This window comes from Tachyglossus aculeatus, chromosome X1 (assembly GCF_015852505.1).
Source record: "Tachyglossus aculeatus isolate mTacAcu1 chromosome X1, mTacAcu1.pri, whole genome shotgun sequence".
Lineage (NCBI taxonomy): Eukaryota > Metazoa > Chordata > Mammalia > Monotremata > Tachyglossidae > Tachyglossus > Tachyglossus aculeatus.
In genome coordinates, this window is record NC_052101.1 from 79,979,212 (window position 1) to 80,006,270 (window position 27,059).

Below are 27,059 nucleotides of genomic sequence, written 5' to 3' on the forward strand. Positions count from 1 at the left end.
CTTGCTACCTGGCCTTGACTCCTTGGGCCTCTGACCTACATCTCATCCAACCTGCAATGCCTGTCCCCTGTTCCCGCCCTATGACCTCTTTCCCTTCTCATCCTCCACCACACCACCCTTCACTAATCTGCTTGGGAGCTTCTTGACCTGTTCTCTTCTTCTTAGGTTTAGACCTTTTGAATGAAAATAGAAAGGGAAGCAGTGGTGTCATTTAAAAAAGAAGAGCACGCTGGTTTGCTTTCTGAGTAACTGTAATGCTGTGTCATACAAGCAAATCATCTCCTCCCCTCTGAGATGGTTCTTGCTGGAACTCCCATTTGAGCTCACTCACACCTTCCCAGAACTTTGCTCAGTCAGAACACATCAAGAGTTGGTGGAAAATCAGAGTCTCCTGCTGTCCCCTTCTCCTGGGGAATATGTACCAGCAAGAACCTCCCAGAACCTTCTGCTGCCACCCTGCAACTCAAAAATTATCCTGAAAATTGAATTAGAGTTCAGTGTTTCAGTCCAGCCTGGTGGCTGAAACTAGCTGCCTTCCTGAAAGGCTTCATCTTTTGACATGCAGATATTCTCATTTTAAAAACAGTGTGAAGTATTTTACTAAAACTAAAGATATATTTGAAAATTATTTGAATAAACAGGGAATACACATTTAGCAAGTATAGATCTTACACTTCTAAATAGCATCACTAATGGCCTGGAGAGTATTGAAATACAGCCTACTGACAAAAGTCAGTCTTTCCTTTTTCCGCACTTACAATTTGAGCTTCTGTGGGTGTTCTTCATTCTCGCCTGTTGTGAACTTTGGTGAACAATGATTCCATGTCACCCCTGTCCATACCCTTCTTGATTTTGTCACCTGCAATCCTGTCCCCTTTCAGCCAGGGTTTCATTTGTGCCAAGATTTGGGAGTCAGCCCTGGCACCTGTGGGCAGAGCCCTGGCACCTCTAAGGTATGTGGCCATATAGCTTGGAGGGGACACTGTTTCAGAGATTGAGTACCTTGCCCAACACTGCTTGTACTTAGTCCCAGAAATAAAGGCATTCCACTCCTCAAACTCTCCCTCAATTTTGCCTGGCACTTCTGTCCCATTCAGTGCCTCCCCACTTTAGGCCAGAAGGTGTTTAGTTTGGCTGCAGAGACTGGAAGAGGTGCCAGCACTCAACACTCCCTCCCTTCTCTGAATTCAGATTAAATACTGCTTTCAGCCTTGGTTTTTCCAAACTGAGGCCCTCTCACCATTTCAGCCTATCCTCCTACGGAAGCTTCTCCACACCTTTCATCACCATCTTGGTGGCTCTTCTCAGAAGTTTCTCCAGCTCTATTATGTCCTTTCCAAGATTTATTGACCAGAAGGTCATGCTGAATTCCAGGGGCAGAAGTAGCTGGGCCTTTTGTTTAATTGTCTATCCCCTTCTTGATTATGCCCAGTACATTGTTGCACTTTTGGGTGACATACTGAATGAGGGATTTGAAAGAACAGTCAACAGTGAAAGCTGATATCTTCCCTGAATCATTGCTTATATCTCTGGGTCCATCATCATACAATTGTAATTTGGGGAAGCAGCATGACATAATGGATAGAGCAAGGGCCTGGGAGGTAAAAGGTCATGGGTTCTAATCCTGGCTCAACAGCTTGTCTGTTGTGTAACCTTGGGCAAGCCACTTCACTTCTCTATGCCTCAGTTACCTCATCTGTAAAATGGGAATTAAGAGTATGAACCCATGTGAGACAGGGACTGTGTCCAACCTGATTACCTTGTACCCCCTCTAGACTGTGAGCTCGTGGGCAGGAATGTGTCTGTTGTTATATTGTACTCTCCCAAGCGCTTAGTACAGTGTTTTGCACATGGTAAGTGCTCAATAAATATGATTGAATGAATGAATGAATTTACCCCAGCGCTTAGAACAGCTTGGCACATAAGTAAATGCTTAACAAATGTCATAATTATTAATTCAAGCATATTTATTGAGTGCTTACTGTGTGCACAGCACTGTACTAAGCACTTAATTATTATTATCATTACATTATTTTACCCTCCCTCTTCCAATTTGATGATGTTAAATAAAACCTATCCTAGGCCCAGTTGCTGGGGAACCCTACTATTTACACTTCTGCAATCAGAAAAGTCATCGTTCACCCTGACTCTTTGTTTCCTGTCTTTTAACCAGTTTTCTGTTCATGGAAGAACATTCCTTCCAATCACATGATTGCTCAATTTTTTTTTAAACTGTGGATAAGGACCCTTGCTGAAGGCCTCGTAAAAACCCTACATCCATATTATGCCCACTGGTTCCCCTCTATCAACATGGTTGTTGACCTTTTCAGAGAATTCCAGCAAATGAGTGAGGCATGATTGTCTTACAGAAAAGAAGTTACTTTTCCCCAACAGGTTGTGATTTTATTAAGTGCTCCCACAATGATGTCTTCTCCACAGCTTTCAAACATTCTCAGGTCTCCCATCCCCCTCCTACCATTCCTCTCCAAACTCCTTGAGCAAGTTGTCTATGCCCACTGCCTCTACCTCCTCTCCTCCAATTCTCTCCTTGACCCCCTCCAATCTGGCTTCCAACCCTTTCACGCCAAAGAAACTGTCTTCTCGAAGGTCACCAGTGACCTCCTTCTTTCCAAATCCAAGTGCTTCTCCTCTCTATCCTAATCCTACTTGACCCCCCAGCTGTCTATGACACTGTGGACAATCCCCTTACCCTGGAAACATTACCTAACCTTGGCTTCATTCATTCAATCATATTTATTGAGCACTTACTGTGTGCAGAGCACTGTGCTAATAGCTTGGAAAGTACAATACAGAAGTAAAGAGAGACAATCCCTGCCCACAACGGGCTCACACTGACATTGTACTCTCCTGTTCTTCTCCTGTCTCTCTTGCCACTCCTTCTTAGTCTCTTTTGCAGGCTCCTCTGCCTCCCACACCCTAACTGTGGGGATTCATTCATTCAATTGTATTTATTGAGCGCTTACTGTGTGCAGAGCACTGTACTAAGCGCTTGGGAAGTACAAGTTGGCAACATATAGAGATGGTCCCTACCCAACAGTGGGCTCACGGTCTAGAAGGGGCAGAGAACAAAACAAAATATATTAACAAAATAAAATAAGTAGAATAAATATGTACAAGTAAAATAAATAATAGAGTAATAAATATGTACAAACATATATACATATATACAGGTGCTCTGGGGAAGGGAAGGAGGTAAGGCGGGGGGGATGGAGGGGGGAGGAGGGGGAGAGGAAGGAGGGGGCTCAGTCTGGGAAGGCCTCCTGGAGGAGGTGAGCTCTCAGTAGGGCCTTGAAGGGAGGAAGAGAGCTAGCTTGGCAGATGGGCAGAGGGAGGGCATTCCAGGCCAGGGGGATGATGTGGGCCGGGGGTCGACGGTGGGACAGGCGAGAACGAGGCACGGTGAGGAGATTAGCGGCAGAGGAGCAGAGGGTGCGGGCTGGGCTGTAGAAGGAGAGAAGGGAGGTGAGGCAGGAGGGGGCGAGGTGATGGAGAGCCTTGAAGCTGAGGGTGAGAAGTTTCTGCCTGATGCTTAGATTGATTGGTAGCCACTGGAGATTTTTGAAGAGGGGAGTAACATGCCCAGAGAGTTTCTGGACAAAGACAATCCGGGCAGTGGCATGAAGTATGGATTGAAGTGGGGAGAGACAGTGGGGATCCCTCAAGGCTCAGTTCTTTACTCTTAAAACACTTGATATTCATCCCACCCTCATCCTTATAGCATTTATGTACACATTTGACATTTATTTTAGTGTCTGACTCCTCCTCTGTAAGCTTCTGGTGGGCAGGGAACGTGTCAACCAACTCTGTTGTTCTACACTCTCCCAAGCATTTTGTACAGTGCTCTGCACACAGTAAACACTCAGTAAATACCGTCGACTGATTGATCCTAATCTCAATTAGGTATTCAATCAAGTTTCTGTGAATGAAAGTGATATCTATGTCTACAACTCCCAGGATCACTCCTGGAACTCTTTTTCTAGATGGGAGTTACTATATCATGGCTCAGTGGAAAGAGCCTGGGCTTTGGAGTCAGAGGTCATGAGTTTGAATCCCGGCTCTGCCACTTGTCAGCTGTGTGACTTTGGGCAAGTCACTTAACTTCTCTATGCCTCAGTTACCTCATCTGTAAAATGGGGATTAAGATTGTGAGCCCCCCGTGGGACAACCTCATCACCTTGTAACCTCCCCAGCGCTTAGAACAGTGCTTTGCACATAGTAAGCGCTTAATAAATGCCATTATTATTATTATTATATCCCACAGTGCAGCCTTGTGGAAAGAGCACGGGGCTGGGAGTCAGAGGACTAGGGTTCTAATCCTGCCTCCACCACATATCTGCCATGTGACCGTGGGGTAAATCACTTAACTTCTTTGGGCCTCAGTTACCTCATTTGTAAAATGTGGATTAAGACTGTGAGCCCCATGTGGGACAGGGACTATGTCCAACCCAACTACCTTGTATCTACTCTAGTGCTTAGAACAGTGCTTGGCACATAGTAAGTGCTTAGAAAATACCACAATTGCCACTATTATTATTTGGCAATACACTCGTCCTCTGGTTCAGTGGCTGTTTGTAACAGTAAAATGCAGGTTCTTGTCTAGAGTTCTGCAACTTGTCAAAGTTCCTTCAGAATTCTCTGGTAGATGCCACTTGGACCTAGAGATTTGTTTACTTCTGGCTTATCAATTTGGTATACCCCCTCATAAACAATCGCCATAATTTGATCCAGTTCCTCCAAGCTGTCTGCTACAAAAAACAATCCACATGTGAGACTCTTGCATCTTCCTCAGAAAAGACAATTTAATATTTCATCTTCCCCAGACCTCTTTCCACCGTGAGGTTTCTCTTTGGCAACTACATTAAAAGAATGCTGCCTGAACAGTCAATCAGGTAGGATGCTGCCTGCACTTACTCTCTGTCTCTCTCTTATTGCTTCTGTCTCCCATTTCCAAGTCTGGTTCTGTACCTTTTGTCATACTGCTCAGAAAACCTGCCATCAGTATCCAATTTTCACATGCTGGACCTCCTTTTGTCCAGCAATATTTCCCAAATAAAGTTTCGCCCCTTTGCCCAAACCTCACGTAGAAGTAAATTTTTCTTTCTTTTTTTTTTGGTATCATTCAGCTGAGTGTGAGCTCCTCTCCATTAGCCACTGATTGTGCTTTCTTGGTGCATTCTAACTCAATATTTTCTGGGCAGGTATCTCATTTCTCTACTGCACCTACTGCCAATCCCACCTTGCCATGGAAATTATTGCATCGTTTTGTGTCCTTGGTACCTCTCTCCAATCTACTGCAATAGATTGCCAGTTTGGGACAACATCCCAAACATCAAAGATAATGAAAAGGGAAAAATCACCAAAGAGAGTGATAATGGTCCCTGTTAATACTTTGTGTCTCATCCCAGATATGTTCTGCAGCATCAACTAAAGCTTGCTTAAGGGCAGTTTTCTGTTGATATTAAAACCTGTATTGACTAAAGACAACATCGTAATCCGAACAAAAGAGCACGGCTTTCAAATCGAGTCACTATGTCCTTGCCAAAAAGTTAGTGTAAGTTCCATCATACCAACTTTTGCAGTTTGTGAGTGGCCTAAAGGAAAGAGTCCCAAAGACTACCCTGTCCTCTTTGCCACTATCCAGTCTTACATCCCTTCTTGCGTCCATGACATCTCCACTTGGATGGCCTGCTGGCACTTAAAACTTAACAGATCCAAAACTGAACTTCTCATCTTTCTTCCTAAAACCTCCTCGCCTCTCAATTTCCCATCCCCATTAACAACACCACCAGGCTTCCTGTGACTGAAGCACACAGCCATGGTATTATTCTCGACTCTTCACCATCACGCTGCTCTCTACTGCTAAAACCTGCTGATTTTTCCTCAGAAACATTTCACGAATCCACCGCTTCCTCTCCACCTTTTTGACCGCTACCCTGCTCAAGCAATTATCAGATCACAATTGGATTACTGTAGCAGTCTCCTTGCTCGTCTTCTTGATGCCAACCTCCCCTTGATTCAGTCCATATGCCACACTGCTACCAGAATAATCTTCCCGACAAGTCACTCAGCACACATCTCCCCTCTCCTCAAAACCTTCCAAAGGTTTTCCATCTCCCTCCACATCAAGCAAAGATACCTTACCAATGACACTGGCTCCCTCCACCTCACTTATTGGCTCTCCTCACCCACTATTCCCTGCTCGCCCTTCTTGCCTCTCCCAAGCCTGCCTCCTGGCTGTACCATGCTCATATTTTGCCCACCTCCAACCCCTTGCTCATTTTGTCCCCAGGGTGTGGAACTCCATTCCCCCTTATATCCACCAGACCTTGACCCTACCCACCTTCAGAGCCCTCCAAAAATCCCACCTGCTTCTCCGACTCTTTACAAGTTCCTAGATTCCTATCAACCCTTCAGCTGCCCCTTGCACTTATGCATCTATTTATTTAAGGCTACCCTCAGCACCTGTGTATATATACACATTCACTATTTCAATGTCACTCTCCATATTAGAGTGACAGGTCCTTGAGGGCAGGGAATGTGTCTTGTGCTTTTTGGGGAGTTTAGGAGGGCTGTGAAGGCTGTGGAAGAAGGTGAAACCACAGGCACTTAGTACAATACACTGCTTAGCAGGCACACAATAAATACTATTCCTCTAGGAGTGAGAGAGAAGGGAAGTGGGGGCACCAGAGATTCAGGAGGGAGTTAATGTTCTGGAATATCTGGTGTGGCTAATGGCCATGGGAGTTGATGAGAGAGGAGATGTAGTGTTGTTGAGAGGAAGAGAGGGCAGAATTATAGCAAGTAAGGATGAATTGGAATTGAGTGAAGTTGACTTGGTGTCTGGATTTCCACCACCAGCGCTCCTCAGCATGAGCACAGGACCAGAGGAAGTGTATTGGGGAGGAGATCTAGGGCTGCATGTTGATGTGAGATTGGCAGAGGGACAGTGGAGTGAGGGAGTCGTTTTCTGTGGATAGGGGGGAGTTCAGGGTGTGGATTTGTGCATCAAGATAGGGGAGGTGGGACAAGAAGTCCAAATGGTATATGACAGTCTGGGATAAGTGAAGGGGGTCTGGAGAGGTCTCCATTGGGGTGGTGGAGAGGATAGTTGTGCAGCAAGAAAGAGTGTGGGAGATAAGGCAAGTTAGGAGGTTGAGGTCTGAGAGTGTGATTTCAGTTGATGAGTTTAGAAATGGTACAATGACTAGTGATGATGAGATCCAGCCTGTATCCAAGTAGGTGAATAGGTAAAGTGCAGTGGAGTAGGGGGTAGGAGGAGTTGAGGAGTGAGAGGAAGTGGGCAGCTGGGGAGGGGTGGGTCATCAGGAGCATCCATGTGGATATTGAAGTCCTTGAAGATTAGTGTGGGAGAGGAGAAGGGGAGAAGGAAAGTAAGAAAGGCTTAAACGTTATTCAGGAAACTGGAGATGGGGCTAAATGTGGGGAATGGAGTTGGGGAGATATGACAGCAACTAGTAACTGTAGTGGGTGACAGAGGAGGTTGCAAAGGACTTTAGAGGAAGAAAAAGAAAGGGATGGTGGGGAAGTGATAGCAAAAAAATAACATTGAGAAATGAAGAGCAAGCCAGTTCCACCCATTTTCTGATGAGTTCAGGAGGGCAGGGAGGGCAGTAGGAGGTGAGACCCCCTCAGGAGCGAGCAACAGGGAGAAGTTGTTCTCTGGTTTGAGCCAGGTCTTGGCAATGGTGGGAAAGAACAGCGACTGGGTTAAGAACAGATCAAGGATGAAGGGGAGTCTGCTCACAATGGAGCAGGGCTTCACAGGCTGCATTTAGACAGGATTATGGGTGTGGAGGATAGCACAGGGAGTGGGGAAGGGTTAGATTGGAGTGAGCTGACGTGTGGTTTGAGGGATGGGGAGGTTTGGGGCTGTGGCACAAGACAGCTGAGATATGCTGAACAGAAGAAGGGATTGGGGAATGTCACATCATGGTAAAGAGCTACAGGGTCTAATCCCTGGTCCTGAGTGACCACAGCTCCCAGCGCGTGGTTCCATGAGAGAGTAGCTTCCTGACCATCTCAAGATTCTGGAGTTTGGTCTAATGTGATGTGACCATTTCTGAGCTCGAAGAAAGGAGGTCGTGGAATGCCTCAGGTGGGGGGGGGGGGGAATTCTTCTTGCTATAGGTTACTTATAGTGGAGGGGAGAAAAGAAGGTAAAGGAAAAAGGATTCAAGGGAAATCTGAACGTTCATGAGGAGTCTTTTGATAAAGCCGCTGGCAAAAATGCCCAGATGGTATGGAAAACCTTGGAGTTCTTCTGTTTTGCTTCTGATATATTTTCCCAGGGGCTAAAAAGTGCATTGAATGAAACCAGTGAACACTCAATAAATACCATTACTACTAATCCATAGGGCTCAGCATTATTTTTAAACTGGGTCAGTGTCCCATAGGCAGGTATTAGTGTCAGCAGAATTACAGCCAAGAGACACTGCAACCTATTTCACATTGATTCAATAGGGTCAGTCATTCCTGCTTTTGGTAGCCCTGATGTCAGAAGATGAGGACTGTAAGGGAGGAAGGCTAGGACTGAGTAAGGTTACTGAGGAAGGTTGTAGAATCTCCATCTTGGTGATGTTTTAAAAAAGAACACCCACCCACCTGGTCTGGTTTATATGCCATTCACCAGGCCGAAGGCAGTGGGGGTTGGAACAGATGAGTTCTTCCAGTTCATTGCAGTTCTACAATTCTATAATAATTACTCATTATCACAGTCATCATAACCATATCGTTGTTTTATTGACAGGGATGATTAACATTTTGGTGGGCCCAGGGCAATAGAGAACTGCCTCTCCCAACATCCTTACCCCCAAGTCTCAATGCATATGATCTCCTTCTCATTACTCCTGGGAATACTTATGTCCTAGAGCAGCCACTATGGCAGACAAAGAAAGAAAGAAAGAAAAGAAAGGAAGAAAGAAAGGGAGAAAGAAAGAAAGAAAGAAAGAAAGAAAGAAAGAAAGAAAGAAAGAAAGAAAGAAAGAAAGAAAGAAAGAAAGAAAAAGAAAGAAAGAAAAGGAAAGGAAAGGAATGAAAGGAAAAGAGAGTGAGCAGTGGTATGTCCTAATGGAAAGAGAATGGGCCTGAGATTCAGAGGTCACGGTTCTAATACCAGTTCTGCCACTTGTCTACTGTGTGACTTTGGGCAAGTCACTTAACTTCTCTATGTCTCAGTTTACTCATCTGTAAAATGGGGATTCAATGTCTGTTCTCTGTTCTCCCTCCTTCTTACATTGTGAGCCCCATGTGGGCCCCATGTGGGATAGGGACTACATCCAACTTGCTTATCTTGTATCTACCCTGGTGTTTAGTACAGTGTTTGGCACAAAGTAAACACTTAAAAAGTACCATAAAAAATCAAAAAAAGAGAGAGGGAGAGGAAGGAGGGAAAGGGGACTGTTAGGGTGTGTTCTCTAAATAGCTGTGATGAGTTCTGATGGCCCTGGCATTGGGAGGCTCTGGGAGGCCAAAGCAGATGACCAAATGCCCAATCATTTAAGCATATCTGTTTTCAAACCATCTTTCATTGGAGGACCATGGTGCGACTAAAGGAATTCCATATCTGGAGAGATTTAAGTAAAAGGGCAGAACCATGAACATGAAAAGCACCCCAAATTCCTCATTTCTAGAACACCCTTGCCCAAACAAAACTGCTAGGGCCACTTTCTTAGCAAAGAATTCTGCTAAACCACTGAAAAATGTTTTGGGGTGTGTTAATAATAATAATGGCATTTGTTAAGCACTTACTATGTGCCAAGCACTGTTCTAAGCACTGGGGTAGATACAAGGTAATCAGGTTGTCTCATGTGGGGCTCACAGTCTTAACCCCCATTTTTACAGATGAGGTAACTGAGGCACAGAGAAGCGAAGTGATTTGCCCAAGGTCACCCAGCAGACAAGTGGCAGAGGCTGCATTAGAACCCATGACCTTCTGACTCCCAGGCCTGTGCTCTATCCACTATGCCATGCTGCTTCTTGTTGTTCCTAGCTTAGCAGCAATTCAGTTATTACAAAATGAAGATGCAACAAAGTCCCTTAGACAGCCAATAAAAGTGCCTGATAAAAGGATATAGACAATGGCTATAAAAAATAAAAGCACTGTGATTGACTCAGGTTTAAGAAGATGCATTATGCAGATTATAGGTGGATTCAGGGTGCCTAGCAAATGGATTTTGTTTCAGGCTCTTGCTTTTGGTTCTATTCTTTCTTTTTTCCTTAAAGGACAGATATTACTGGATTGCTGTATACTGAAGTGGATCTGTACTCAAGCCCTCAAAATATGGATTTGTGATACAGGTACTGACCCAATTAACTAATGCACTGAAAATGTTGCTGCTCTTGTTCTCAATGTGTGACCAAGAGTGATGTTAGTACAAAAAGCGAAACTTGATGCATCCCGACCTTTTCAAAAGAAGGTCGCCTTTTCATTTTCCCACTGAACATGGAGGTGGGGGCCTTCACCCACCCATTTGTAGATCATTTTAGCAAATAAAACTACTGCTAAGAGACCAAGCATCTCCTTTCCCAGCAACCACTCCAGATAAATCTAGTTGCACTGACTTCTAAATTTCTGAACAACAACAAAAACACTTTACTGTAGAAGCTGCTGACCAAACCCTGAGGATCGAGGCCTGCTGATACCAGAGAAGTGAGAGATTACCAGAGCGAAGAGGACCAACCAAAAGCTCTGACTTGTACTGTGAAAGATGGCTGGAGGCATAATGACTACAGCTGCCACTCAAAGTGGGTCTCCGTACCATTTAGAGAAATAATAGTCACACGTTGTATTGACTTACATCTCGCAGAATCTTTGTTCCTAGGGTCTCAAAATGCTTAGCCACCACCACCTCGGTCCCCTTGTAAAAACATCCCTGTGAGGCAGGTAGAGAGCATCTATTAATCCCATGTCACAGGCCCTCAGTGGGATTTATTAAAACTGCATCTTGTCCCAGAGGCCTTCCTGAACTAAGCCCTCATCTACTCTACTCCCTCTCCCTTCTGTGTGGCCTATGAACTTGGATCTGCACCCTTTAAGCACTTGACATTCACCCACGGCACTTACATACATTGCTGCAGTTTATTTAAAGTCTTTCTTCCCCCTAGACTGTAAGCCTCCTGTAGGCTGGGAACATGTCTACTGACTCTGTTGTATTTTCCCAAACAGTACAGTGCTAAGCACACGGCAGGCACTCAATAAATACCATTGATTGATTCAGTTATTTAATAGCCTATATGAGAAGTAGATCCCCTCTCAGGACCATACCTGGAGAGTTTCCAGTACTCTACCAGTTTGGGCTATGGGAGGGAGAGTCAACCAGAGGCATGCTCATTCCATTCCCAGCTTTGGCCAGTGGCTAGAGAGTGGAAGGCAATCTGCTACAAGTCAAACTCACCTGTGCTGGGCAGTAGCAGCATGGGACAGAGTCGAGGGCAGAGATTGAAGTTTACTTCGCAGAAGAAGGCAACGGTAAACCACTTCCATATTTTTACCACAGAAACTCTAGGGACACACTACCAGAACGATTGCAGATGGAGGTGGGGTGTTCTGGGGGAGATGTGTCCATGGAGTTGCTATGGGTCGGAGATGACTCGACAGCATAAGACAAGTCAAGACACGAGAAGTAGAGAATCCAGGTTTTCTCCATCTTGAGTTACACTTCCCATATTCTCTGATCATCTAACCTTTCCTGAGTGCACTCCTAGTCTTTAGTGCCAAATAGAACCTATGGAAGAAACAGGGGCCCTTGGTTTTAAGGAGATCCTATAGAGTAGAAGAATGACAGAAAGTTCTTAGACTGGAGTTTTAGCACTCACTCTAAGGCAAGAATTGCAATGTTATATGCTATGCTCTTTGAGCTCTTTGGAGAAGGATGTCCGGTAAAAACAAGGTATAGTACTACTAAAATTTCAAAGATTTAAATGAACCTCCTCCCCCCTCCCTCACCCAAGGAAAAACCCTTTATTAACCCCAGCTATTTTTTTTCAGTGCTTCTGCGAATTCATCTCAGACTACCTGAGTGATTAGTTCCTGGCCTACAGTTAGTTTCGGCTGATTCCCTGCTTCCTCAATAAAAAAAGGTGCGTTGAATAAAATAACATAGCCCAGCTCTCTCTTCCTCTCACCTATGTTTCTGGGATGGGAGGACTGGAGATGGGCCAGATGGCCCTTCCAAGCCCCTGGGTGAAAATAGCACGGTCCTGATCGGCTTAGTAGCCCATCACTGTTGGCAGACTGCAACAGAAGTAGAGGTGGGGGAGAGGGATTAAGTGAACATTTTCTGAGTCAGGATGAATGAATGAAGATCTCTGCATTAAGGGGTTCACTGATTGCTTTTTCATTTCTCTTGACAGGTTCTTCAGATGATTACAGGGCATGTTAGTTCAGATAGCCCTGTCCACAATATAGATGCCACCTTTTAATTTCTAGCATGGCCTGGGACAGGGCATTTAAGGGTAACAGGAAATAAAGTCACACCCAGAGGCAAAGAGATGTACCCAAAGAGAACAGTCAGAGCCAGAGAGATGCAGAAAAACAGTGATTGCCCAAATTGAAATGCCCAGTCACCTTAGTCACAACCTGGGCATGTATGGTATTATATGTGCTTTCCCAACTTCCCCGTCACTGTCGATCACACCTCCATCATCCCTGTCCCAGAAGTCTGCAAACTTGGTGTCACCCTCACTTTTCGTCACTAGTTTTCAGCTCCCGAATTCAGTGGACCTGCTAAATCCTGCCAATTCTTCCTCCCCAAATTTCCCAGGTCCACCCAGACAGGCCTCCCATCAGTTCACACATTTGTTGTACCATGGTTTGACTACTGATTCAGCCTCCTCACTGGTCTCCCTGCCTCTACTCTCCACCCTTTCTCCCTACTGCTGCCCAGATCATCTTCCTCAAACATTGCTCAGCACACATCTCTCTATTCCTCATACACTTCCAACAGCTGCCCATCTCTCTCCACATTGAACAAAAACTCCTCAGCATTGGCTTCAAGGCTCTGTTCCAGCTTTTTCCATCTGGAATATTGGCTCTCTTCACCTGCTGCCCCAGCTCACACTCTGCTCCTCCTAGGCTCACCGTCTAACTGTAGCTAGCTCTTGACCTGCTTGCTCATGCTGTTCACATGACCTGGAACTCCTCCCCACCAAATCCAGAAGATCTCAGCCCTCCCCATCTTCAAAGGCCTCCCAAAATCCCACCTCCTCCAACAAGCTCTCCATGGTTAATTCCCAACAAAGTCGTATCGACCCAACAGCCACACCTGGCACCCGATTTACTTGTATCCACCCCTATGCTTAGTACAGTGCCTGACACATAGTAAGCCCTTTAACAAATGCCATTATTATTATTATTTCCTCTACCCGATAAACTCGTTGTGGGTGGGAAATGTGTCTACCATCTCTGGTTGGATTGAACTCTCCCAAGCGCTTAGTACAGTGTTCTGCACACAGTAATTGCTGGGTAAATGCCATGGATTGATTATGAGTCTGTGTCTATTCAATTGTACAATTCGTGATTTAGCCTGATATTTTATTTGGGGATATTCTACTCCCTAACAGATTCTTCTTTCTACTGCCCCCACGATTATAAACCCCTTCTGTAGAATGGCTTTTGCTTCAGTCGTACTGAACCAGTCACTGAATGCAGTGCATGGCACTCAGTAGGCATTCAATAAACATCATTACTACTATTCCTACGCCTGCTACTATTACATTCAGTGGGCGTGCGGCTCGCCTAGAATATCTTAGAATCGGCGTGTTGTGGCTCCACATGCTTGAGGGTGTACATGAGTCTGTGGGAATCGGTGCGTTCATCCCGGTGAAGCGTATACCTCGAAATCGGTAAGTGCCCGGGCATGTGCATCGGTTCCTGCGAGCATCGTGCGTCCTGTCTCTGTGGTTTGCCGGGACCCCACTCCTACCCCCCCACCCCCCACCACTTTCTTCCCCTTCTCTCCCCGAAACACGAGGTCCTCGCCCCAACTCTTTCCTTCGGGATCTCCCCGCTGCGGCTGCCGCGCGGAGGGGCGGCCAAGAGAAGGCGGAGCGGCTGCGGTTGGGGAAAAGGAGAAGCCAGCGATCGAGCAAAAGAGCACGACTCCTGCAGCGAGAGGCGGGAAGAGCCGCGGGCCGAGCTCTGGAGCGACCCGGACCTGCCCCGTGCCCAGCCCCGACCTCAGCTCGGACCTGCCTTGTGACCAGCCCCGATCCCAGCCCGGCCCGCCCCCGTGCCCGGCCCGGAACTGCCTCGTGCCCAGGCCCGGCTTCCAGCCGTGCGTACATGCTGCACGGGAGCTAGGACGCAGCCCCCAGTTAGCCTCGGCGGCAGTAGCGTGTCCCGCTCTCTGAGCCGAGAGCTGCCGCAGTTCCAAAAAAGCTGGGCCGAGCGGCACTTACCCCGTAGGGACTTAGCGGCAAGTAGGGCTGCGCTGGCGGGGGGAGGCAAGGAGGAGGAGGAGGAGGGAGAAGAAGAGGGAGGGCCCCTCCGAAGGGGTTCACCTGCCACAGCCAAGTGCGGCGCTTGCCCTCCCTCCGGCTGCCTTCTTCCTTCCCTTTTGCTCTCCCTGGCTCTGGCTTCGCGGGCTCGCTGTCTTGCTATTGCGCTTTCTCTTTATTTCTTCCTGTCTCTCAGTCCAAATCGCAGCCCGGGGAGGGGAAAGGAGCAAAGTGGCCAGGAGCAATGCCAACAGCCACCGCCTCCATCCTCGACCTGTCCCGGACTGTGGTGCTGGCCGAAGGAGGGAATCCCACCACCCCGAAAGACCACACAGGTAAGCGACCTGAGTCCGCTCTCCGCCTCCAGCCAGCTCCCCCAATCTCGCCAGTACCCCCACCCCCCACCCCCGGTCCCTCCGACACCTCCGGAGGAGATCTTGAGAGTCCAGAGAATGCCCGGAGGGCTGGCCACAGCCTGGGCAGGGATACCTGAGAGCTGGACTGAAACTAGGCAGTATGCCGCCAAAAGAAGGTTCTGATTTTGTTTCTTTTAGCTTCAGAATCCATTTGTAGTGCTGAGGTTTCTTTCCCTTTCTCTCTGGGACGATCGAACGGTGATCTCGGTGTAGCTACTGGGCCTAACTGGATCTGCAAGAGAGGGGAAACTTGTGAGCATTTTTCCTCTCAAGAGAGGGGCAGCTCTGGGCAGTCCGATTTCAAACCCACCTTGAGTTGCACGGACGCCGAAAAATCCCGAACATTGCACTTCTGCCGTTATCCTTTCAGAGGCTCTTGGTACCTGGCACGGGGCATAGGACATTTTGCTTAATTCAGGAACCTTGGGAATAAGCCGGTAGTGAAATATTCTTCTATTGCATCACCCTAGGTGAATGCATTTAAGGGGTTTCTTCGATTAAAAACAAAACAAAACAAAATCTGAATTCAGAGCAATAGCCAAAAAAAATAGCTTTGAAGTTATTTGGAATATGATCAATGCTTAATTTGACGTGTTTTTGCTGGGAGAAATGCAGGATCTTTCAAAAAATAAAACAAACCTCTGATCTTTGTAGGAAACAGCTGTAGCCCTGGACCCTGTCTGCTTCTAAGAAATAATCATTGCATTCTCTTCTGTTTTACTCAACTTTGTTTTAGAAAAAAAAAATGCCCCAAGCAAATCTTCAGCTTCACACTGATTTCATTGTGATGGGGTTCGAAAGGTGTGAGTCTATGTTCTCTTGGCTCAAGCTAGGCATTCCTTCTTTCATTTATTGGGATAAGGCCAGTTTGGAAATTAGGAATGTGGGAAATCCAGTAATAATAGTTTGAGAGCTCTACTAAAGGAAGACTAGTTTTAAATGGAATGAACATTTGACCAGACAGGATTTGCTAAGGGATCAGTCATAGGAATCAATAAATTAAGTAGCTGTAACTGTATGAAAAATCAGTTCAGATTGTATTCTAATTAAGGCTTTGATAAAGGTGACCTTACCAAAAAGGAAAGACAGACTGATGTGGTATAGGGAAATAGTGAATGCACAAGATAATCTTCTTAAAAAAAGTTCAGGTTTGTAATTCCCACTTTCTAATTTTTGCATGCAGAACTGTTCCTCGATTTACATGGCTTAATGCCTTGCTTACTGTGGATCATATTTTTGGTCATGGCTGGATGCACTTTACATGTAAGCATACTGAAGGGGTCATTATAGAAACAGTCTACTGTGAAAACTTCCTAAAGGCAAATCTCTCTTTTCTGGAATTAGTAGTTGGAACACTTTATTGCAGTTCAGCTACCCAAAGGTAACTAATTACATTTGCTCATTTTATGTGATTTGTGTCAAGGATCATACTATAAAGAAATGAATTGGAGTTTAAAACCACACCACAGGGGCATTGCTGGATTTCCCAGGCAACTTTACAAAGTGAGTCATGGATACATAAATAAATAATTTATTTATTTTACTTGTACATATTTATTCTATTTATTTTATTTTGTTAATATGTTTGTTTTGTTCTCTGTCTCCCCCTTCTAGACTGTGAGCCCACTGTTGGGTAGGGACCGTCTCTATATGTTGCCAACTTGTACTTCCCAAGTGCTTAGTACAGTGCTCTGCACACAGTAAGCGCTCAACAAATATGATTGATTGATTGATTGATTGATTGCAGGAACACTAAAAAAAATAGCCGTAGACTATTAGGGAATGATGGAGGGATACTTACCTTGGAAAGGGTATTAAATTTAGGGTCACTGAGCATGCAGAAATGAAAGTTTTAAAGGAAATGAGTCTTCACAGAAATAACAAACTCAAAGCCTAGGGCTCATTAGATCATCCCCTGACAAGTATGCAGGTTAACTTAAAGTATTACATTTTCTTGCAAACAATAATAATATAATAATAATCACTGTGGTATTTGTTAAGCACTCACTATGTGCCAAGCACTGTACTAAGCACTGGGGTAGATACAATATATGCAGGTTGGACACAGTCCCTGTTCCACATGGGGCTCACAGTCTAAATGGGAGGGAGACCAGGTATTTAATCCCCATTTTGCAGGATAGAAAGTGCCCATTTTTAAGGAAGGTTTGTGACACCAACGTTTGTATAATCCCTCTATTCTCACACATATCCACAGAACTTGCCTATGAATTAAAAGCACATCGAATTATGTTTTTGGTAGATTATATAAATTAGGCAAATCTTTGGTCTCTCAGTCTAAGTATTGAATTGTACTCTCATAAGTACAGTGCTCGGCACATAGTAAGTGCTTAATAAATACTGTTGTTTGATGAGTTCAGCCCAGCTACTTAGGTGCAATAATTAATATAATAATGATTTGTGCACCCCTCATTGAAATTTAATGCTAGTACATTAAAAATATTTTAAATGACTATCCTACACTAGTGTTATTTGATGTGCTTGTATCACCTGAGAACTTCTCCCATTTCTCTCACCTGTCATCCAGTTTACATTTTAAGACTTTGACTTGAGATCTTCAGCCAGATCATGTATGGCCATATAGTTCGAGGAACTTAGCAGGAAGTAGCTGGGAAATGAAGTTGAAGTCATACACAACTCTTGTAATGCCATATGTTACAAGTCACGTTAACTTCTCTGTGCCTCAGTTCCCTCATCTGCAAAATGATTCTGATCTCCCTCCTACTTAGAATGTGAGCCCCATATGGGACCTGATTATTTTGCATCTACCCCTGTGCATAGTACAGTGTTTGGCACATAGTAAGTGCTTAACAAATACCATGATTATTTTGTACTGTTATTATTCATGGCTAATCTCCCTTATCAGGTGATAGTCTTCCTCTGGCTAGTGTTCATAGTCCAACACTGCATTTGCTGCCAATATATTTAGGAAATCTGTCCATGCCATTGAAGATGGGCCAGGAGCCAGGACAAGAGTACATAAGTCAGCAGCCTCTGTCATGGATTAGTCCATATTCACCTAGTTCCACTAACCACTAAGCACCTATTGGTTCTGGAAGTGTGAGTGCAAATCCAGTACTCATTTAGTTTTCCCTCGCCCGCATATTCCCTAAACGAATAATGGAATTACAGGCTTCGAAGATGGGTAGCCCTTTTTCTTTAGGGTGTCAAGCCAGCCTAACCTTTACATGATTGCTACTGCTGTCAAACCTTAAAGCTATTTTATAAGAATGTACCATTTGAAATGCACAGTGCCTTTTTTCTAAAGCAAAGGGAATATACTTACTCCAGGATCATCTAAATGAGGGTTCAGCTAATCTCCGGTTTAGTAGGCAGTTCTCTGAAAGGGAGATCCCTGCTTTAAGCATTAATTTCCCCGGGCCTCAGCAGTCCAAACAGTTCATCACATTGACCAACTTTGCAGAAGTGTTAGAAGGTTCTTTGCCAAGCAGGAAGTGAGCACATAACATTTACTTCAATTGTATTGCCTTCCTGAGCTCAAAGTGAGGTTTGGATTAGCTGACCTCAGAGTTGTTTCCATCTCTGGCATCGGCAAGTTTCTTCTTGCATGACACTAGGACCCTCTCAGTTGAAGAACTCTGCTTTGGCCTGGATCTGGCCTGCTGACCTCAGCTTAGTTTTTGGAAGGTGGACATGTCTAGAGGGGGTAAGTAGGTCCACCCCCTCCCCATCCTCGGGGCTGGTTGCCTCATACCAGGGAGGGTCTGCAGGAGAACCTGCACAGGCTCAGGTCAGTTTGCAAGGCCTGCAGGGCCTGGAACAAATTTTGTTTCCATACCCCTGCAGGTTCCTCTTTTAGGCTGGGGGACTGTGACAGCTATTGTCTCACTGTTATACTGCTACTGCACTTTTATGGCAGTATCACTGTTCCACTGGATTCCTGGAACTACAACCCCTAGGACACAGCTCAGTCCAGGTTGGGCCACTGATTTTTCTGCCTTTGCAGGGCTCTAAATTGAACCTTCTGGCAAGAACAGTGACTGTAACTTCAGTGTGCCTTCTCAGTACTGTGTACATATGCAGAAGTGTGTGGGTTTCCTCTGAAACTAGAATCACACGTGAACAATACAGAGCATATATGTGAAACCCTGCTCTGAAAGTTAGGACTTGCTTTATCGTTTTTTAAATGGTATGTGTTAAACACTTACTATGTGCCAGGCACTGTACTAAGTGCTGGGGTAGATAAAAGATAATCAGGCTGGACACAGGCTATGTCACACAGCCATCACATAGTGGAGCTGGGATTAGAACCCCTTGTTCTCTGACTCCCAGGCCCACGCTCATTCTACTAGACCTTGCTGTTTCTCCTTGTGTGACCCTTCTTGCTTTGTTGTGTATGTTCTTTTAATTGTATTTATTGAGTGCTTACTGTGTGCAGAGCACTGTACTAAGTGCTTGGAGAGTACAATTCAGTAACAGATAGAGACAATCCCTACCCAACAACGGGCTCACAATCTAGAAGGGGTCCTTCCCCCCAGCCCTCCCCCAAAATAGGTTGGACTCATTTGGACCCAGACAAAGGAAAAGCAAGCTTGGGTCATAGGTAGCCTCAAATTCCTTGGCTCAACTTGGGTTGACCTGGATCTAGATTGAGTCATTTCAGACTGTGCAGAACTCCAGTGTGTTGTCATGAGGTGTTTATTCAACACGTCCAACAATTCATACTGACAAGCCAAAGACTCATACATTGTTTGGAATTTAGTTTTTGATGTATATGATTTTGGGTTGCTTTTTTAAAAAAATGATTTAACTGTTATGAGTCCCTTGAGGAAGCCTAGGTTAATGGTTCTTTTGAAAAATTGTAATTGTACTGGTTTCCTAATAAGAGAAAATGCCACACATAAGGTGTCTAAGCCTCTTGTGTAAACAAAGCCTTAGAATCATTTATGTAATCACAAGGTCTTGGAGAGTCTCTTTAAACTGCCTGCTCAGTTACTTTCTCACCACAAGTATTTTGGTCTTTACAGTACACTGCCCACTACCAGCATTTCAAAAAGTTTAAATATTCACCAAAATGCTTATGGATTCCAGTCTGCAGGATCCTGTGGTCACAGTCCCTTTGTACTCTGTTTAGCCACCCGACTAGGCAAATAACCAAACTGTTAGTTTCTGGTTTTATTGCCTAGGATCTGAAAAACATTTTAAAACAATGTCCATACTCAAGTACACACACTCCTCTACAAGAAGACAAAAAGGAGTTGATCTAAGGTGGCTAGATGTTCTGTTTTGGGTTAAACTCTCAGAAAATGTTTGGGTTTGTCCTGCTCCCCATACTCTGTACTTTGGGACATGTTCATATCCAGAAAAACCCGAAAGCTTAGCAGGTTGGTGATCCTTTGAAATGAAGGAAGGATGGAAATGCACACATCGTGGCTGATGGGAGGAGGGGTGAGATAAGAGAGAGTATTCAGCATGCATCTGCCTCCCAACTGGTGGTGAATGAGCAAGAAAATGGGGAGAAGAGCAAGGGGAAGCAGAGGGAGGGACAGGGTGCTCTATAAACGGGGCCCTGTGGAATCTGGAGCTATAGAATTGCCTTTCCTTGACCCTTTGTCCCCACTGACTTTAAGGGTCTTCCCCCATTTCACCTAGAAGAGTGCTGTGTCAAATTGGCATATGTCATATCTACTTCAGCACTTAGTGCAGTGCTTGGCACATAGTAAGCACTGAACAAATACCACAATTATTATTATTATTAAGATCAAGCAATAATACACTACAATATATACTTTTCACTTGAACCTGAAATTGTATTTTGTGGTTATTGTTGTTTAGCCCCACTGTTGTCCTGTACCCAGTGGTAATATCGCATCAAGTGAAGTAGCATGGCACAGTGGATAGAGCATGAGCTTGGGAGTCAGAAGGTCATGGGTTCCCGGATCCACCACTTGTCTGCTGTGTGGCCTTAGACAAGTCACTTCACTTCTTTGTGCCTCAGTTACCTCATCTGTAAAATGGGGATTAAGATTCTGAGCCCTATGCGGGAGAGGGACTGTGTCCAACCCAATTTGTTTGTATCCACCTCAGCTCTTTGTACAGTGCCTGGCACGTAGTAAGCACTTAACAAATGCCATAATTATTATTATCATTATTATTAAGTTCAACAGTCATATATGAGATATAAGGAATATGTGATTATTCATTGTATGTGTATGTTCATATGTGTTCTTGGTTGCTTCAGTTTCAGAACTAGAATTCCTATTTAAGAGGGAGTTTGTGAATTATTAGTTGATTTTGCGACTTGCTGACTTCTATTGCTGCCGGGGAGGCATTCAGCTAAGGTGGTTGGGGGCGGAGGGGGTGGAAGGAGGAGCAGCAGCATGCAGGAAGTTTCCCATGTCAATACTCTTGGGCCCCTCGGGAACCCTCTGTTACCACTTCGACACAGCTAGCTACTTAGACGAGGGTTAGGCCCCCATCATACTCCCACCTAGGAATCATCACTGCTTCTGGATAGCTGACCAGTGGCAGTAAGCAAAAACACAGGTGTGAGGGCTTCCCACATCTTTAGAAACCTCTACTCCTAATTTCAGAGCAAAACTCTTTTCTGTCTTCAATTTTTTTTCTTTTGCTCTTGTAACTGTAACTGCACCGGTATGCATGGTATTTATATTTTCTACAAGTGACTTCTGGGAGGAAAAGTAATCTGTTTTTTGATCCCTAATGTGATATTTTCCCCCTGGCAAGAGCTGGTTCCAGAGATGTACAATGACAGTGACATGACATGCCACCGCATGAGTCAAAATAATGGGTATTTTGATGAGATACTGGCTTGTGTGAAGGGAAATGCTATTTTCAGGTCTTATATTTGCTGGCTCAAATCACTTGTGCCTATTTGACAGATTAGTCCGCTATTTGCATAAATTGGACTTTTGGGGGTGGGGAGAGGGAGACTTTGGATAATTATGAAACCAGCCCAGCTTTGTACATCCTGACAGGTATACTTTAGAGAAAGATTTTATTCTATTTAATGAAATCAGTGGCTTTTTCTTAGGATTGGCATTTGGTTTACATGTCAAAATTCAAAATCTTCAACAATACCAAAAAAGAGGTAATTTCCAGAGTACATTTGTATGCTACTTTTATGGGAACAATCAAAGATTTATTTTCTGTGGTAATTACAGTGGTGGCCAGATGTGGGCAAAACTTGTGTTTGTCTTTGCCAGATTGTCACAATAGTCCTAGTTATGTTTGGCAATTTTTCACAATTTTATTAGAAATTCAAAGCAGCTGGAACAATTGTGAAAATCCATAGGCAATTATATTGGGGGGGGGATTGTTTTCCAACTCATGTAAGATTTTAGAAATATTTATTCTGTAATTTCAAGTAAGAAATTAGAAGTCGAGAGGAGAGACAACTGGCGGTTCTAGCAATGAAGAAAGACATACATCTTTTGACTTCTTTGAAAAGCAGTTAGAATTGTTACCTTCCCTAAAGTCTCTTCCTGGATGCTGCCAGATAAAATCTTACTGTGTACCAAGAAGAAATGTTTTTTGGGTAAAAATTGTAAAATTTCTACTTGGGGAAATTTGGATATTTTATCCTGAGGAAAAAACAGCCATTGATTAAAGCAGAGCAAATGCCTTCCTTTGTCAAGCCTCACATCTTTCCCCCTGGATAAATGAGCAGATTTTTTTCAAAGACACAGTTAAAAGCTTATGTAAGTGTAAAATTGTGAAAGTGCAACTGCATCTTCCAGACTCTTGGATCTCTTTCACTGATGCTCTCTTTGCTCTTGCAATGCAGGTTGCATAGATTATTGGAGATGGGAGAGAAGGGCTCTTCTCTGGGCTAGCAACCTTGAAAATGTTAATTGTTCTGATTTTTCTCACTGCTCTTTACTTCAGTACTGAGGGAGGCCCAATTCTAGATTCCCAGTTTGCCTCCAACTGTTATTATTTTTTTGTTTTTTGTTTTAAGTGGTTCAATGTTCAGGGCCTATTTTCAGTCTTCTCTTTTTAAACGAAAGGAGGGTAAGAGTTTCTGGAAAGTCTGCCTGCAGGCCTAATAATACAAGAGTGCCATGGCATACTAAACGAGAATATTTTCTGCAGGAAGGTTGCTAGAACCAGAGGATTGAACTCCAGTGCCTGGGTTTTCTCCCTGCATCCTTCTCTGCCTTGTTTGTGGTCTTGGAAAATTTTCTCAATTGAGAAATGAAAATCATATTGTTTGTTACATATGCACCTCCTGGTGAGACACCATGGATTAATGAAATATTTCCAAAGACTTTGAACTTCTCACAGAAATTACACCACCAACTACATGGGGTTATGTGTCTTTGATGATGATCAGACCAGTTGCTGCATGCTTTATGAAACCATAAATCATTTATTTGTAAGATTAAACTACAGTTGTCTCTCTCGTGCTCTGCTGCTTCCTGCCGATTCTGCTTCTTGGCCTCTAAAGGCATACTATCTTAAAATCTTCCCTTTTCAATAAATATTCACATATGATATTCAAAAATGAACAATAATGTAAATATATTAAACAATTCCAGACTGTCTTTTCACTCTGGTTGACCTTCTTAAAGGACTTTGTCATTATTCCTCATCAGGCAATCGATGGTATTTATTCAGTGCTTGCAGTGTGCAGATGTTTCCCTCTAACTAGCATTATTTGGGATATCCTTGTTCATCCTTTGTGATCTGACATTTTCCAAATGCAAGCTGTTTTTCTATATCAACCAAATTCAGATTATCTTCTAATATTAAGGTGACCTGGCTTTTCTTTGGGCTGAGGAGAGAAGTCCCTGGGCATGGCTGGAAATGATCATCTGGCCATGTTGGAATCTATTTCCAACCTGGGAGTGTCACTTTTTGCATACCCAAGTAGCCACAGTTGCCACCAGCCTCCTGTTGTCTGCTATCAGCCCTCCCCACTCCACCTCCCATTCCCCATCACCTCCATCTGGATGATGACAGTGGTAGCCACCAGGTCCTCCAGCCTGGGCAGAGTAGCTGAGCCAAGTAGCAGCAGCCCAGACCCAACTAGGAGGTTCTCTTTCCCTTTCTCATTTCCATCCACCCTCCCCCACTTCCCCCACCTCTCCATCAATCAATGGTATCTATTAAGCACCTACTGTGTGCAGAGCACTACCTAAGCACTTGGGAGAATACAGTGCAATAGAGTTGGTAGTCACATTCCCTGCCCACAATGGGTTTACAGTCTAGAGGATGAGCTCCTTCCTCTCTTTTTCCTATTCTCATTTCCCTGTCTCTCTTGCTCACTCCCTCCTTCACCCTTTCCTCTTCACTTTCTCTCTCTTTCCCTCCTCTACCTTCCCCCTTTTTTCTCTTCTCTCTCTGTCTTTCTCTCCCTCCTTCTCCCTCTCTCTCTCCCTTCTGTCCATACCCCAAACCCCATGGTGGCTAAATTTCTTGTTACCCTCTCTAACATATAACTTTGCTCATTATTGTTTCCCATCAGTTGCATACATAATGCAATATCTATTCATACAATATAAGAAGCAGCATGGTTTAGAGGAAAGACCATGGGCTTGGGAGTCAGAGGACTTGGGTTCTAATCCCGGCTCTGCCTCGTATCTGCTTTGTGACCTTGGGCAAGTCACCTCACTTCTCTGTGCCTCAGTTACCTCATCTGTAAAATGGGGATTAAGACGTGAACCCCACGTGGGATAACCTGATTACATTGTATGTACCCCAGTGCTTAGAACAGTGCTTGGCACATAGTAAGCACTTAACAAATACCATTATTTATTATTATCACATAATGAATTAGTTTAAGCTGTTTGGCACATTTTTAATTGTTATATTTATATACAGTTTATGCACTTCCAGTACCTTTCTCCATATGCCTCATTCTGTACTTCTATCACTATTTGATTCCTAATGAAGGAATCTGCTCGAGTTCCAGAATTGCAGGGTTGACCTAAATTCTTTAGTAGATAGATTGCAACAGTTTCGAAGCCTCCCTGTTATCCTACTTGAGAGTTAAATCTTTCCATTACTTCATTGTCCTTTGGTAAACTAGTCCTGAAATCTCTGAATTACTGGGCTACAGTTACCCTTTTCTAGCTCTTGAGATTTAATTTATTAAATAAGGACCATAGGAAGACTGGAGTAATAATAACTTGAATTCATATACCATTTATTTTTCCAAAATGCTTTCACACCACTTATATTCTGTGTGAAGTAGGGGGAAGCAGGTACTATTATCTCCATCTTACAAATGAAGAAGCAAAGACAGGGAGAGTTTAAGGTGTTTGAAGGCACACAGCAGGCCATTGGCTGATCTGGGAATAGAACCGAGGAATCCTGACTCCCAGACTCTTTCCACTAGGCGCCTCTTTAATTCACTGTCATCAAGGTACCCTCTGGAGTCAAAGTTTTGCACTCTAGTCTATAGCTAAAGGAGACAAACCTAGCCAAAAGAACAGTGGTCATCAGGAACAGTCAATCAGTCAGTTATATTTATTGAGCTCTTACTGTGTGCAGAACACTGTTCAAAGCACTTGGGAGAGTACAATATAACAATAAACAGACACATACCTTGCCCACAATGCATTTAAAGTCTAGAGGAGGTGGCAGATAATAATATAAATAAGTAAATTACAGATATGTACACAAGCACTCCACTTCCAAATTCAGCATCACTTGTTTCAACTCATTCTACATCCCTGGGCTTTACTGAACAAGTTGAAAAGCAGTGTGGCCTAGTAGACAAGCTCAGGCCTCGGAGTCAGAAGACCTGGGTTCTAATCCTAGCTCCACCACGTGTCTGCAGTGTGACCTTGGACAAGTCATTTAACTTCTCTGTGCCACAGTTTCCTCATCTGTAAAATGGGGATTAATTCCTACTCCCTCCTACCTAGACTGTGAACCCCATATGTGACAGGGACTGTGTTTGATCTGATTAAATTGTATTACTCCAGTGCTTAGAACAGTGTTTGACACATAGTAAGCACACAACAAGCACCATAACAGGTACATAACAAGGCTGACAGATGGCTGAGAGATAGTTGTGGGGGGAGGTGGAAGTTATTGTGGATGTGAGGATACTAAGCACTGTAAAATCTAAACATGGGTAAAATGCCACAGGCCACACCTAAGCATGGTCAGATGCCGCTAAAACAGTAAAGGAAGGTGCTGCTTCTTTACTCCAGGTGATAGCTGTGCAGATTATGAGAAACTCAAACTCATTTTGACTGCAGAAAGGGGATTTAATACCTGTCCAAGTACTTATCCTCTTCTGCTTTTATTACTGCATCTGCCTCCTGGCTGACCTTCCTACCTCCTGTCTCTCCCCTCTCCATTCCAATCAATCAATCAATCAATCAATCATATTTATTGAGCGCTTACTGTGTGCAGAGCACTGTACTAAGCGCTTGGGAAGTACAAGCTGGCAACATATAGAGACAGTCCCTACCCAACAGTGGGCTCACAGTCTAGAAGGGGGAGACAGAGAACAAAACCAAACATATTAACAAAATAAAATAGAATAGATATGTACAAGTAAAATAAATAAATAAATAAATAGAGTAATAAATATGTACAAACATATATACATATATACAGGTGCTGTGGGGAAGGGAAGGAGGTAAGACGGGGGATGGAGAGAGGGACGAGGGGGAGAGGAAGGAGGGGGCTCAGTCTGGGAAGGCCTCCTGGAGGAGGTGGGCTCTCAGTAGGGCCTTGAAGGGAGGAAGAGAGCTAGCTTGGCGGATGTTGGGAGGGAGGGCATTCCAGGCTAAGGGGATAACGTGGGCCGGGGGTCGACAGCGGGAAAGGCGACAACACAGCACGGTGAGGAGATTAGCAGCAGAGGAGCGGAGGGTGCGGGATGGGCTGTAGAAGGAGAGAAGGGAGGTGAGGTTGGAGGGGGTGAGGTGATGGAGAGCCTTGAGTCAATCAATCAATCAATCAGTTGTATTTCTTGAAGCCGAGGGTGAGGAGTTTCTGCCTGATGCGCAGATTGGTAGCCACTGGAGATTTTTGAGGAGGGGAGTAACATGCCCCGAGCGTTTCTGGACAAAGACAATCCGGGCAGCAGCATGAAGTATGGATTGAAGTGGGGAGAGACACGAGGATGGGAGATCAGAGAGAATGCTGATACAGTAGTCCAGACGGGATAGGATGAGAGCTTGAACGAGCAGGGTAGTGGTT

At 44.4% G+C, this 27,059-nt stretch overlaps 1 protein-coding gene and 1 non-coding gene across 3 annotated transcripts in view; both read left to right on the forward strand.

Moving 5' to 3' along the window:
• The first annotated feature begins 11,287 nt into the window (after positions 1-11,287).
• Positions 11,288-11,426, forward strand: LOC119920642. Its single transcript, XR_005448373.1, has one exon. It is a non-coding gene; the product is annotated as a small nucleolar RNA SNORA7 (small nucleolar RNA).
• Positions 11,427-14,352: 2,926 nt separating this feature from the next.
• The window catches only part of SUSD3 (sushi domain containing 3), a 111,915-nt gene continuing 99,208 nt past the window's right edge, over positions 14,353-27,059 (forward strand). For both annotated transcript variants that reach the window (XM_038740394.1, XM_038740393.1), the window contains exon 1: positions 14,353-14,813. In XM_038740394.1, the coding sequence (XP_038596322.1) occupies positions 14,723-14,813 (91 nt within the window). In that variant the 5' untranslated portion in view covers positions 14,353-14,722. The remainder of the gene's footprint in view (positions 14,814-27,059) is intronic.